The 12,480-nt window shown below is 44.5% G+C and overlaps 1 protein-coding gene across 1 annotated transcript; it reads right to left on the bottom strand.

Annotated features, from left to right (window-relative positions):
* Positions 1-1,705: 1,705 nt before the first annotated feature.
* On the bottom strand, positions 1,706-10,391 carry NAA11 (N-alpha-acetyltransferase 11, NatA catalytic subunit). The gene is made up of 2 exons (XM_047798980.1): positions 9,567-10,391; positions 1,706-2,406 (listed from the first exon to the last, which is right to left on the bottom strand). Exon 1 carries the CDS (start codon positions 10,272-10,274, stop codon positions 9,579-9,581), a length of 696 nt encoding a protein of 231 aa, XP_047654936.1. The 5' UTR covers positions 10,275-10,391; the 3' UTR covers positions 1,706-2,406; positions 9,567-9,578.
* Between the last annotated feature and the right edge of the window lie 2,089 nt (positions 10,392-12,480).

The raw sequence follows: 12,480 nt of genomic DNA, 5'->3' as shown, positions 1-12,480 counted from the left end.
TGGACTGACTCCCAGCGCCCCCCTCCACTTCTCCCACACCCCAACCTGACACGCCCTGCGGTCTTGACTTAGACAAGCATCTCTTGTTCCTGGCTCTTATCTCCAAGAGGTCAATCACACAGATTCTAAGGAGGTAACTCAGACTCCATTCCCAAGGTTCTAATAGGCAAAGAAAGCTTTGCATCTTGAGGATTAATGTTTCTGAACAATTGGCTGACAGACCTGAGTCCCCCCAGGTAGTTTCTCTAAAGCAGCAAGTAAAGGAGGGGGCGTGGCTCATTTTCTACAGCTCGTCCAAGGGCACTCACCGGTACCTCTCCAACATCCTTGCTTCAGAGCACTGCTTTGGCCTCCCTGGGTTGGTTCTTAAGTAGAAAAGCAGCCAGTCCACTGAAAATAATAATAATCTGCCCCATGTAAAAAGGACAATGGCACAGCGCAGTACATAGGCTCCCAGTTTCAGGGTTGCAGAAAACTATTGCGGCTGCTAAATCACCGGTACTACCCTGAAATCACTTGGGAACGTGCTAATTTATGCCCAACGCAGTATCAGTACTATTGCTTGTTTTACTTCCATTATCTAAGTGAGGAGCCGTCCAAAGCAGGTAGGTTGCTGTAATTCTCTCTCCTGCTGGCACGAGACTGGGAAAAAGGATGTAACAATCAGCCAGTAGTTTTAGTAAATAAGACTGCAAGAGCCAGGTGTCGTTTCTTATTTTCCAGTTACTCCAATTCCTGTCATCAGGTTACTAGAGACAGTAGTGTGCCTGGTGCTGGAGAGAAGCATCAGGTAAAAGCTGAGCCTCCTCCTTCTGTTTCCCCATCTGCTAAGCTGTTAACACAAAGACACACGGACAAGGGCTCAAGGAAAACATGGAATATTTCATCAGTAAGATTATGCTGCCCTCGAGACAGATGTTAGAAAGCTGTAATATTTAAAAATAAAGATAAACACATGCTTGAGGGGAAGGAATAAAATACCTTTAGAGTTGGAAGAGAAAATTAAAAAGAAAAAAAGGAAAGACGGAAAGATAGACATGAGGTTAAAAAAAAACCTTGCATGCCTGCCTCGGGCAATCCCTTACTGTTAGGTAGAGATTCTTAGAGTAGATTTGTAGGAAGAGCTTAGCAGGGCTGATTATGATTTTACAGAGAACAGATTTATCTCCTGTCACCAGGTGGTTAATGTCAGGGCTTTGACTTAAAACCATATACACGAGTCTTCGTTAAAATTTAAACATGAGAAATGTTATATAATATGTTAATTCGCATTAAGTGAATATAAAAACAACAAAGGAATGATAACTCTGATTTATCTGGTCACTTTTCACTGTACTTTGTCAAAAATGGTCAAAATGCTTTGCCTTATTTTTACTGGGGAAAAACAGTAAACAGGATTATAATGGTGGTTTATGTAAATATTTGAAATGACATACAGTTGCCATGTATTAAGTCAGCACTTAACATTTTAAAACAGTAGATTCTCCCTTTGTGCTAGTTTTCACACTTTTATAAAGAAAACGCAAAAAGTAGCAACAGGAATATATACACGGCTCTTCGGCTTTGAATCCAGAGACCCAGGTTCAGATCCGAGATGTTTACGTCACTTCTTTGAGCTTCAGCTTCCCCATCTAAAAGTAAGCATGATAATACCCACCTCCTAGGGTTGCTGAGAGGACTAAATATGTTGTTTAAAAAAGCCCTGAACACTACCGAGACTCAATAAATCGCAAGTTACGGCACTAAAACCACCACCACCAGAGTACAAATTGACACAAACAAGCAGATTAGATACTCCAGTTTAATTACTGGTTGTCCTTTCCCTGAAATCTCCAAGCTCTGATTGCACGGTCAAAGCCCTCGCCACTTTCCCCCCCTGGAGAAGAACACCTCCTCAGGAAAAGGGGAGGACGCGACAGAGGACAGGTTCGCAGAGAAAGGAAGATGCAGCGGCTACTTCTGCCGAAAAAGGCAAAGACGCAAGAAGGGCCATGAGGCCTGACCTGATGGTCCTGACTCCCCCCCGGGACGAAAATCCAGATAAATACTGGCAAAAACTGCAAGCAGAGGAGCTTCAGGCGCTTGCCCTGCTTCCTTCCTGGTCGGCATTCTAGGAAGAGGCAACCACCCCCGACCCAGGACTACTACAACCAGAGTAAAGTGGCAGCGCGGCGCGAGTTGGCCGGGGAAGGTTCTGTGATGCAGGCCTCCAGTTTCCTTCGCTCGCTCTTGGGCAGCAGGCGCGTGTCCACGTAGTCCGTCATGATCCCAGCAAGGTGTGTGGAAGGTTGAGAGTTGAGGAGAAGCCATCAGGGTCATGAGCTGACCCCCGAGCCGATGCTGAAGGGCAGACACAGGCTAAGCCAGGGCTCCGAGGGCAGACGCGGCCGACGAGGGCCTGGGATGCTGTTGAGAAGTGAGAAGAGCGTAAATAAGCAAAGGCGGGCTGCAGGCTCTGACCGCTCACAGGGTACAGGACTGGTTGAACCAGTGACAGACTCTGGCAGCAGATCTACAGGGCACCAAGAGCCAGTTTAGACTAGACACGGCTCCACGGAAGCCGGTGAGAACTCAGACGGACCTGGGCCTCTCTGCCTCCCTGCCACGAGGTGGGGTGGGGAGTGGGGGGCGTGGACTTATCCTAACACCTAAAAGCCGTTTCTGCCCAGAGGAAGGGGAGCACGGAGAACAATGAAAGGCTCAGATCTACCCCAAAGATCCTATTTTAAACCCAAATAGACCGTGATATTTTTGCTTTTCATTTTCAAATTCTATCCCATCCTATTCCACTCAGAAATTTATTTCAATTCTAAAGAAATGAAAGGCCTTTAAAGTTCTTGATAAACCAGATGTGTCCAATTCCATGGGTCTTATTTTCTATGAGGCCTGCGGATGAAACCAAAATACCCATTATGTCTCTTTATTCATAACATAAAAATGGCCTCATTACATTAAGTAATAGGAAGTAGTATCTTATGTACATTTTCTCTCCTTTCCATTTTGAAGTTCTGCATTGGTAATTTGGGAGGGTCCTTCCTTCCCTCCTTCAGTGACTGTTAACTGAGGACCTACCATGAATGAACAACTGCCAGGAGTTAAGGAAACAAGGCAAATAAGACATGGGCCCTATCCTTATGAAAGGTTTATATGCTATGTGAATAAAATTTGTAAGTTAATCGAAAGCTAGTTATGTATTGCTGCGCATTCCTGAGTTAACTACGAACGTAACTAAACAACTGAACTTCACAACTGTAAAGATGCATTATCTTTTCCCATCTAGCAAATGCACGCAGAAGTAGTAAGATAAAGGTTGACTATTATGCACAGAGCAGTTAAAAGCACTTTTGTACAAAATTATAATTACAGAAAAGCCAAAATCATAATTACAGATGGGTTGGTTCCCAGAATAACAACCGTAAATTAAGCTGCAGGAAAGTCAGACACATATGATACAAAATTTTATTATTTAAGTGCGTCTGCTGCGACGGAAGAGCCCAGAGGTGTGGGAGAGTAGGTCTGAAAGTCCATCATCACTTACTCTTCTCAGTTTGTTTCAAAGGCTGTTAAGAGAGGCATGTAAAACCAAGCATTCTTCACTCTTCTATTTTTCCCAGCACATACTGGATTTCCCTCCCATCATGGTTCAGCGGTAATGAACCTGACTAGTATCCATGAGGACACCGGTTCGATCCCTGGCCTCGCTCAGCCGGTTAAGGATCCCGCTTTGCTGTGATGCAGGCCGGTAGCTATAGCTCCGATTCAACCCCTAGCCTGGGAACTTCCACATGCCACAGGTGAAGCCCCCCCAAACCAAAAAAAATAGAGCATATTTTTAAGACATTATATTTCAAAAAGTCAAATACTACTGTAATAAATAACAGCGTAGTTTTCTATTTAAGTGTAGAAATTTTTCATGAACATAAAATGCAAATAACATAGCCCTTAATTTATTTGCTTATTAAGTTCAAATTTTTATTTACATTAGCAGAATTCCTTAAAGGAAGGCAGCCTGAGAAATCAGTTAATTGTTAACATGACTTTCTGACTAAATGAAAACAAAAGAGAATTTTTTTGACTTAAAAAAAAAGGCCCAATGATGTTCTGAGGATTTACGTCTAAAGGTAGAACAGCACTGCAGAATGTTTTCAGAAAGGCTCTTTGAACCACTGTCATTCACAGAATCTTTATCACCTTCTCTTCTACCGTAAAGCTCCTCAGCGTGGAGAGCACCAAATTTAGGGAGAGCCTCTACTTGCGTCTGTCACCCCTGACGGAGTCAGTCTTCCGGTCATCCTAACTGCCCAGGACACACTGACGGAAAAGGGGCACTGTTAGGCATTATAACTAATTCAACAAATGGCATCTGATGAGGGCTTTAAAATAATACTTTCTCTCTTCCCAGCCCCCTCCCCTCTTTCTCGTCATAGAGTGCAGCTGCGTTTGAAATCTATGGTTTCTGGCATATCTGGGGTAAGGTTACACTAGGAATTTACCAGACCTGTCAGTCTCGAACTTGCTTCCATATCTCCTTCTATCATTCCGGTTCTAATTAGTTGTCTGGTAAAATTAAGAACAGTCTATTTCAGTGAATGCTCATGTGAACATTTAACAACTTTTTGTTAGGATGACAGCTGAGCGACAGAAAGAATAAACCAGAAAGGGAGAGTCGCTGAAGTAACCTTGCTTAAGTCCCTGTTGCCAGCTCCACGGAAGACGCAGAGATCTGGCCGTTTTCCCCTTTCTTGTTATTAATCATCCACATATTTCTTGTCAGGCGATGAGCATCAATTTGACGGGATTCCTGCCTCGACTAGCATGTTTTGAACTGACCTGTCTTCATTGCTATGGCTCCCTAGAAACTTTGCTGTTGATGAGCGTTGATTCGGCTGAACGCTTTGACATTCAGCTTGTCAGTGAAAGCTATTTTAATCATTAAGATGCATCTCCCGTCCAAGACTGCAAACTGTTGCTGCTCATACACAACATTCTATCATCTGATTACCGTGGAGAAGAAAAGAGCCTGAGTGGTTACTGTTACTCCAGATTGTGTTGAGAGCTAGAATTTACAGAAGAACTGGGTGTGTGGTTTCACGCTAAGCAACTCACAGGGCCGGTCTACGTGGTCCTGGCCGTGGTGGAGGTTCAGCACCTGGGTCCGCACCCTGTTCTCTGCTTCCTGTCTGCGTGACAGGCAGCGCTCGTCTGTAAGATGGAGTGGCCGCACCTACTTCAGAGGAAGAGCAGGAGACTTAAAAGAGAGAGCTCACACACAGTACTCAGAGCACCACCTAGGCCGCCGTGTCCTCCCAGTGTCCTGAGTGATCTGAGGAGATGACGACATCCAGTCTCCTTTGCCACCATCACGTCTACATCTTCTAACTTTAACTGTCTGATGCCCAGACTCAAAAGAAAAGGGAACATGCAAAGATTCCTTTTAGGACTTTCTCCTCTAGGTATTTAACTCCAGCTCCACGGGAGGGATGCAGCAGTTGGGAAAGGATAATACTTCTGCAGAGCTGACCTTTCAGTTTTTCCCCTTTCTTTCTCCACGGTAGCCTTTTCCCGTTCAGGCACGAGGCGTACGTCCCAGCGAAGCCCTGTGGAGGGCGGTGAGGGAGGGATGCTACCTGAAGCTGGGGACACCTGGAGGACTTCCGAGGAGAGGGGTCATGCCTCAGATGCAAACGAAGGGCATAAAGGCAACACCACGGCAGGATCCCAGCTTTCCCCACAGAGCTCTGGGCGAGAGCAGAAGACACACGCGTCACGTGATGAAGCCGACAGCCCCAGACAGCCCGAGTTCCCTCTGCCGTGCTCCGGAGCAGGGCCCGGAAGCAGTGCCACAGCCCACGGCACCACTAGGTGTCTGCCTGTGCTGCACCAACGATGCCGTGTGGCTCCCAGGACACCTTCCTTTGCCTCCTGGGCCCTCAACGGAACGGCACTCCCGAGCCTCCCCGAGAGTCGTTGGGAAAATGGGACTGACGGAACCCCATGTGTTTTGCCTTCCCTCGACTGCAAGCCGAATGCGTGTGAACCAGGGAGGACACAGGATTCCGGAACAAGGCAGAGGCATTCAATCAGAGGGTCTTGACCTGGGATCCATTCATCCAATTAGGAGAACCACGAACTCGGATTTGGAACAAAAAATATTCTCTGTTTTCACTAATACCTCTAGCTGAAATTTAGCATTTCCTTCAACTACGCATAGACACTAGTGTATAGTTGTCACAACACTTGTCTTTGTCACCAGTACCAATCACAGGTATTTTTATATTCTATTACAACTATTGGAGATCTCTCTAATAGCATTTATACTCAAATTTTCTTTGAAAAAAACAGTGCTAGACCCATTGCTAGATTTTTAAATTACATATGCAAATACAAAGGCCCATATGTAACCCAAGTTTACTTTAAAGTAAATGATAAGTGTAGTTCAGTAACATTGGTTTCCTTTGTAATCCCGTGGATTTTCATGCCTTTACAAGACAGTGTTCTGGGAAGGAGTCCTTAGGCTTCCCCAGACTGTCAAAGGGGGCGAAGGAACAGGTGGAGTCCTGACCGACCTCATGGAGCAGGGCACTTCTTCTCCTCTGCCTTCCGCCGCCCCGCTACGCTGCTGGCTCACACTGGACCGGGATGTGAGAAATTAGCTGTCACTGCATTAGGCTCTTGTGATTAGGAGCTTAATTTTAGAACCGTTCGCCTGTGCACACTAATACCCTTGCCCAATGGCCCAAACGTGGCAGAGAGCACCCACGACCCGAGGAGACCTCTGAAAGGAAAGGACCCAGAAGGGACTAGTGAGGACCAAGACTGGACGGAGCCAGTGGAGGCGTCTCAGCAGATAGCACCTGGAGGACAGTGATGCTAAGTGCAGGACGCATCTCCTTCATCTTAGAAGCCAAGCGCAGCTGCAGCAGCAGAAAGGAACATTTCAATTATTCCTGAGTTTTACCCGAGTTTCACCACCGGGAGATTTACAACTGCCACACAGTGATTTTCTTACTATTATTATTTTCTCTTCCCCTACTAGGGTGACGGTTATTTTTCTTTCTCATAGCAGATACAAGTGCTTTTGAATTCATCAAATTATATACACACATATACATAATAGATAAAACTATATATATATATATATATATATATATGTAGTGATAAATCTATCTCTAGTTATCTTTGTTCTACTTTAAAAAATCTTACCCAGAGTGTAACAACGGAAAAGAAACCAACCACCACAAAGATAAGACCGACATCACACGAGTCCTACTATGCAGGAATCTGAAACTGGCAACTTTTTAAAAGGCTCGTTCGTTTAAATAAAAGTCTTGATAGAGCCCTCTAGGATCTTTAGGGCAGGTAAAAATCGGACAACACTTCTCCTAAGGCCTTGGGTTTTAATTTGACCTTCCGTTTGAGACTGCTCTGCTGCTTTTGTCTTAAGCTGAGACCAAATGAATGGAACCTTCACTCAGGTCACCACAGTTCAGGCAGGTCATTGTGGGACCTTCAGGTGGTTAAAGGCCAGATGTAAAGACTCTGCTGCATATAGGCTCCTTCTAGCCTGTCTGAACTTACTGTATCTGAATTTTCATAATGTATGGAACCAAAAGTGAATGAAAATATAATGGGATTAGTGTGCTATACAGACTGGGTTTCAAAATGAAAAGGTACCAAAAATACAGTCCTCTTACTCGCCAATGCTATTAATGTAAACATCAGCCTTCACTAATCACTTGTGTATAGCAGGCTGCAAGCCTCATGGCAGGCAAATACAAATTTTTACGAATGAGTAAATTAATCAGACAGCATTTATTTTCATGGTATGCAGTGCGTGTGACTCATGACTGAGCTTTATTCTGAGAAAGGTGTCTTTTTCACATGTTAAGGGTAAGGTGTCCGTGTTTAGAAGTTAAAGCTTCTCATTGACCTTTTAAATTCTTAAGGTGTTAAAAAGTTCCTGAAGGGAAATGACATAATCTTCTAAAACTACTTTTCAGTGGCTGCTTAGTACTGCATTAGCATGGAGGAGGAGAACAATAGTTGTTTTCGTTCTTTGCCTTTTCCTGTTGATTTTCACACATTTAAAAGAGAACAGCAGAATGCATCCCCCAAGTACCCACTACCCAACTTCAACAATTGCTGCATATGCTGCCCTTCTTATTTTATCTGTGTGCGCCTCCTGACCTTCTTTATTTTCCTTTTTTTCCCCCACTGGAGTATTTTAAAGTATCCTATGCCTAATATTACTTCAACTCTAATTATCTCAGTATGTATCTCTAACGGATAAGGACATCTTTTTTAAAAACATGATACTACAATACCATTTGGCTCACTTAAAATTACTAACAATTCCTTAATAGCATACAGTCCATGTTCAAATTTTACCTGGTCATTTCAAAATGTCTTATATTTGGCTTATTTAAATCAATGAATGTCCACAATGGTTGTATTTGCTTAATGTATCTCTGGAATTTGTTTTAACAGATAAATTCCTCCTCCCTTTTAAAAAAAATGATCAGGTCATTCGTCGTTCTGTAGAAAGTCTCTCATTCTGGATTTGGCTGATTGTAGCTTCACATGTGCTTTTATTTTATATGTATATATATATATATATGTAGTAGTTATATCGAGGGCCTTGGATTCAAGGTGAACTTTATACACACACACACACACACACACTTTTCTATCGAGGGCCTTGGATTCAAGATGAACTTTATACACACACATACAATTTCCTTTTGGCAAGATTATTTCACAGTTATCACTGTGCACTTCCTGTTGCATTAGGAGGCACATAATATTTGTTCCCCTTACAGCGATATTAGTGACTTCGTGTTGTTAGTCTGATCCAACACTGCAAACTCCTCCAACTTTCACCTAATAGTATTTGCCATTAAGGACAATTAGCTAGATCTATTATTTCAAGAGCTGCAAAATGGTAATTTTATAATTCTTTCATTTTTTTTTTTTTGCTTTTATTAGCTGTCATTCTCTAAAGAAGAAATATCTTTCCTAAACTTTGTGGATACCCTGAAATACAACTCATATCGAAAAGGCAGGATAAATGCTTGTTTCTTTTATGTAATTTAAACTACTTTCAGCACGTATGAGTCGTATTAACTTTTTTTTTTTTTTTTTGGTCTTTTGTCCTTTTAGGGCCACACCTGCGGCATATGGAGGTTCCCAGGCTAAGGGTCCAATCGGGGCTGCTGCCACCGGCCTACACCAGAGCCACCGCAAAGCCAGATCCGAGCCGCGTCTGCGACATACACGACGGCTCACGGCAACACCAGATCCTTAACCCACTGACCCAGGCCAGATGCCAGGGATCGAACCCGCAACCTCATGGTTCCTAGTCGGATTGGTTTCCACTGCGCCACAACGAGAACTCCCATAGAAGGAGCAATGAGTTTTCCCCCAGCTCGTTCTACCCTTCTCTGCAAGGTCGACAGGTGGTTTTAGGCGAAACCCGTCAGGGCTGGAGTGGGATGCGCAAGGGCTGACCAGGTCTGGTGCAGGAATTTAGGGGAGGTAGGCTGGATCCGGGGAGAGAGAATCCATACCTGAAGCAGGCTCTAGGAGGTGGAGTCGGAGTCCTCTGAGCTGCCTTGGGCGTCCGTGCTTTCGGTGGCCTCGCTGGGGTCCTTGTCGTCACTGCCACTGCCGTCAGTGGCCGGGTTCTTCTCCTCCTGACCAGCCTCTCTGGAACCGGGGCGTGTGCTGCCCTGCGTCTCCGGGTGCTCCCCGGGGCCCAGCACCGCAGAGCCGCCCTTCGCCCTCAGCTCCAGCTGCCGCCTCAGCGCACCGGCCATCTGCGAGAGGTCCCGCTTCATGGCATACGCGTCTTCTCCGTCTGCGTAGTATTTGGGCTCCACCTCGCTCACCTGAAAGTTGAGGGTATTGGAATAGAGGTGCAGGGCTGCCCGGTTACTCTTCCGCACGTGCAGAGACACGTACTCGGCGCCGAAGTTCTCTACCATGGCCCGGGAGGCCTGGTCCATCAGCTTCTGCGCCAGGCCGAGGCGCCGGTGCGAACGCTTTACGGCCAGGGAGGTGATGTGTCCGTGGGGGACGTCGTCGGGGTCCTCTTCCATCTTGGCCAGGACGTAGCCCACAATCTTCCCGCCCTCGTCCTCAGCGATGTAGGAGAGCTGCGGCCAGGAGAGGCCGTGGTAGAAATAGTACTTCATCTGGTAGTTCTCGGGAAGGCAGAGGAGGTTGCAGTGTTGCATGTTCATCAGGTCGTCCGGCCGGGCACTGCGGATGTTCATGATGGCGGCGGACGGCGGCGGAGAGGCTCCGGCCGAGCACCGGGGGCCCAGTTTGGGAGTTTGGGGCTGGAGTCCAGGGGTCGGGAGGCGTGGGGCGGGAGGGCGCGATCGCGTGGAGGCGGGAAGGCGGGAAGGCGGGAAGGCGGGAGGACCGGGAGGCGGAAGGGGCGGTGCTAAGTTGCGGCTTCCGGAGGTGCGCACCCAGTCCCAACCAATGAGGTCTTCCCCTCCTTGTGCGTGTGCGCGCGCATGCCTGCGGGTGGGGGGGGGGAGCGGAGTTCATTATAATCTCAGGGGTTTTAACGCAGTGTTTGAACCATTGCTGTCATTATTCTTTGTTTAAGCTGTAACTTTTTAATTTGATACATCTGTATAAATCTGCACGAACAGCATAAACTCAGGTAACTGGCATTTAGAGCAAGAGCTAGAACATTGCCAGCGCGCACAAGGCCCCTGGGTGCCTCCTTCCAGTCCTCCCCGTCCTGGGTCCTGAGAGTAACCATGACCTGCATTTCTAAGTCCTTATATAAATGCAATTCTAGTGCGTACACTCCGCTGGATACTTGTGCGTAGTTGAGAGTTCTTGACACTCTTTCCGGTTTCGTATTTCACTGCCTAAGTATATCCATTTATTCACCCATTCGGCGTATTGTTCATTAGTATGACTAGCGTAAAAGTTCTGGAGCATGTTTTTCATTACCACATGCATATTTACATAGGATTAGACATACTGCGTCAGAAGACATGATGATGTTCCTTACAAATACTGCCAAGAAATTTTCCAAAATGATTGCTCCACATTTTCAACATTGGGCATTTCATCTTTTTTACTTTAGCCAGTGGGGGTGAGAAGATGGAAGTAATGTAATATTATGCTTTTATTTTGCATTTCTCTAATGAAGTTGAGCACCTTTTTTAACGTGCTTATTAGCCATTCTCTATTCTTTTTTTGTCATGTGGTTGTCTTTTGTTCATTTTTCTATTGGGTTGTGTGAGGTTTTTAAATTAATATTTAAGTGCTTAAAAATATGTATATTCTGAATAGGAATCCTTTGTCAGATATATTTATAGTGAATAGCATCCTCTGTTGGTTGATTTTTCATTCTCTTGATGATTTTTGACACCAACTAGGAATTTTAATATAGTCTAATTTGTACACTTTTTTACATTTCATGGTTAATGCTTTTTTGTCCTCTTTAAGAAATCTTCGCCAACTCCAAGGTCATAGATACATCCTTCTATGCTTTTTTCCTGAAAGCTTTATTGTTTTACACTTAATGTTTATATATGCAATCTATTGGAATTTATTTTTGTATATGTTGTGAACTAGAGGTTCAGATGTTTTTGCTGACGTGGATATTCTAGCCATCTAACACCATTTTTTATTTTTTGGAGAAAATCATCCTTCCTCCACTGTATTGTATTTTTGCCTTTATCATAAATCCCAAGTTACATTTCTAGATACATTTTAAAATTTTTATACCATCGGGATATTTCTGTAAGAGAGAAAAGAAGACACATTTTATTAGCACTACCTGCATGCAACCTGAGTATAAACCTTAGAATTATCTATGTATCTTATACAATTTTCCTTTCCCATTTCCTTGCATATAATTACCTGGAGACTCAAACACCACAATTTAGTCTATTTTTATTAGATAGTCTCTTTTCTTGTATCATGAGCTAGGTCATGGTTATGCTCTAACTCAAGTAGAAAATGTGCACAATTACTTATCTATCATTTCTTTACCTTTTTCATTCCATAGGCCATGAAAGCAAAATGAAAAAGATCCTGGGGCCTGTAAAAATTTGGGAAGGAGAGGCACCCTGTTAATCGGTAAGTTTTATTTGTTTGATTCTGATTTGTCCTGAATCTGAGACCTCATCTGCGAGTAAGGCAACAACAGAAAGAGTTTTCAGAGGCAGGTTGTTGGGCCTAGCAAAGTCAAGTCTCAGCCGCTTTGGCTGTCGTGTGACTCAGAGCATTTCTGCACCCAAGTCGCTTGGGGAGCAGAAGTACATTTTGTGATATCACACACACATATGGTAAAAGGTGTAACCAGTGCTAAGTGAGTGACACGTCTGTGTCTGCTGAGGTGATGAACTCACATCGCTCCCTCCATTGTCCATAACCATAAATAAGACCGAAAATTATAAATTCAGTCGTGTGAGTAAGACTAGATAGCAAAGAAGAATTTTCTACTTT

This window comes from Phacochoerus africanus, chromosome 10 (assembly GCF_016906955.1).
Source record: "Phacochoerus africanus isolate WHEZ1 chromosome 10, ROS_Pafr_v1, whole genome shotgun sequence".
Lineage (NCBI taxonomy): Eukaryota > Metazoa > Chordata > Mammalia > Artiodactyla > Suidae > Phacochoerus > Phacochoerus africanus.
The sequence above is the reverse complement of the archived record's forward strand: the minus strand, read 5'-3'. Positions and strand labels throughout refer to the sequence as shown.

What these genes read in the sequence shown, in the direction of transcription:
- NAA11 (XM_047798980.1), bottom strand. Translation starts at nt 10,274, where the DNA reads ATGAACATCCGCAGTGCCCGGCCGGACGACCTGATGAACATGCAACAC.